Source organism: Didymella exigua (genome assembly GCF_010094145.1).
Source record: "Didymella exigua CBS 183.55 unplaced genomic scaffold M421scaffold_41, whole genome shotgun sequence".
In the NCBI taxonomy this organism is placed as follows: Eukaryota; Fungi; Ascomycota; class Dothideomycetes; order Pleosporales; family Didymellaceae; genus Didymella; species Didymella exigua.
In genome coordinates this window covers 49208-51211 of record NW_022984815.1, presented here as the reverse complement: position 1 = coordinate 51211, position 2004 = coordinate 49208, and the positions used below count along the sequence as shown (strand labels likewise).

The 2004-nt window shown below is 51.1% G+C and overlaps 1 protein-coding gene across 1 annotated transcript; it reads right to left on the bottom strand.

The window, feature by feature from the left end:
* Positions 1-945: 945 nt before the first annotated feature.
* On the bottom strand, positions 946-1991 carry M421DRAFT_8983 (uncharacterized protein; the record flags this gene model as incomplete). Its single annotated transcript, XM_033597800.1, has 2 exons — positions 946-1250; positions 1826-1991. The coding sequence occupies 2 exons, from the start codon at positions 1989-1991 to the stop codon at positions 946-948; spliced, it is 471 nt and encodes a 156-aa protein (XP_033444401.1).
* Between the last annotated feature and the right edge of the window lie 13 nt (positions 1992-2004).

Genomic DNA, 2004 nt, shown 5'->3' with positions numbered 1-2004 from the left:
CTTAAGCGCCTCTTTAAGACCCTGATTCTCGTGGTGGAGGAGCTGATTTTGAATTGATATATGGTGGAGCGAGCGGCTGATCTTCCTCAGCTCCTGACTAGTCTCTTCCTTCTCTTCCTTGACTACCTTCCGCAACAGAGTCTCTATTTTGAGCCAGTCCTTGCCAGAATAGACTGAAGAAGAGCTTGTGCTGCTGTCAGAGGCCTCAGGGGTACTCTTGGCAAAGCGTTGGAGGATGACGTTAGGCTGAAGGGGTTGGTTGGTTGGTTGGTATTCATTTTACGTCTAGATAATAGGGATAAAGTCCACTATCTCGCCTCCCGAAGGGCATATACGACGTGCTGAGCTATGGGATTACAGTGCTAACACACTACCTTAGAAAGCATTTCTTGCCTGCGCGGGTATTGCTACCATTTTAAGCTACAGCTCCCCCGCCAGTTAGGGAGACTAAGCAGTGTAGATACATTAGGGTGAATCCCTTTTGTGTGTTCAAAGGCAGTGGAATGCCGTGAGAGTAGAAGAGAGAGGGAGAGTAAGAAGGAGAGTGAGGAAAGAGTACAGTTGTTTGCTGCTGTCGCAGCACAGGGTGAGCTACCGCGGGCAGACCTTGGTGTAGTATTGAGTGAGTTGGGTGAAGGCTTCAAAGGCCTCTGGATCCCTAATGAGCACACTAGTATATGCTACACCTTCGCTACGGCTGGATGGTGGTATAGGTGGTCGGAGTGGCCATTGGCTGAAGGACCCTTAGGTCTTGCAGCAGAGTACAAGGTGCTCTGGTGTCTTGTTGCGCCCGCATGAGCAGGTGAGTGTTGCGTCGTTGTGTTTGTACTTTTGGTGGTACTAGGCAAAGTCGCCGTGCATAGATCGGATTGAGAGCAGTCTAGCCAGGGTGGCTCTTGGTAGGTCTAGTTCAGGTAGTCTACTGCGTGGTGCATAGTCAAGATCCTAGCTCTTGTACCATTTTGAGAGCTTAGTCTTCTTGTTAGACCACCATGTTTGTTGCGTGTGCTGTAGCATCTTGCGGGCTATTGTCTTGATGCCTGAGAGTGTAGGCATAGCCGCTATTCCAGTCGGGGGTGATGGGTGCTGGGCTTCTAGGTTGGCAAGTCTGTCTGCTGCTTCGTTTCCTTCAATGCCTAGGTGCCCAGGGGCCCATTTGATTGAGACGTCGTGTGTCTCCATGGCACTGTGGCACTCCAGGAAGGCCCACTGTGAGGTAGGGGGTGCGTCGCCCCTGAGGCACCATATGACTGAGGTGCTGTCTATGCATAGCCAGATTCGGCGCGTGCGGAGCGCTGGTTGTCTGATAGTGTGCTAGAGGCCTTTCCACGCTCCAGTTGCCTCAGCGTCAAAGACGTGCGAGGTAGAGTGGAGTGAACCACGTCCAGTCTGCAGTTGCTTTCTGTTCTAATACACAGCGAAGCCATAGGTGACCCGCTTTTCTCCTTCCTTTGTGTACTGTTCAGAGCTATCTGAGAAGATAGTAACGTCTAAAGGTGGAAGGTTAGCCCACCATTCTTAGAAAGCCTTTGCTGCAGACTTTTTGTCTAAGCCTATAGTAGGGTCTGTGCAACAGCTAGGTGAGTAGTGAGGGGCTGATAGTGTTGTCCTAGGTATCTCAGGCAGAAGAGATCCTAGATACTGGACCTTGGTCCGCATTCGCTGCAGCTTTCCAGCTGACCTGCCTATGCTCATCCTTATAGCTACTGTGCGGCTGGCAAGTGGATGTTCTGCATCTACCGTGCGTAGATGTGTTGCAAAGCGGAGTTTGGCTTCTTCTAGTGCAGTGGCAGCAGAGGGTAGTTAGGCTGAAGGGGTGATATACCCGTTGCCTTGAAGGACCTGAGTATCAGCTCTGGAGTAAACGTGTTCGTCCAGGCCTTCCAGAACAGGTGGAAGAAGTCGCTCTTCTTGATCACTGATAGGCCCTGGCCACTGTGAAGGTGTGTTGTAAGCTCCTTTGAGTACGCCGTTGACAGAGGCTTAAACATTACTTTGTCAAGC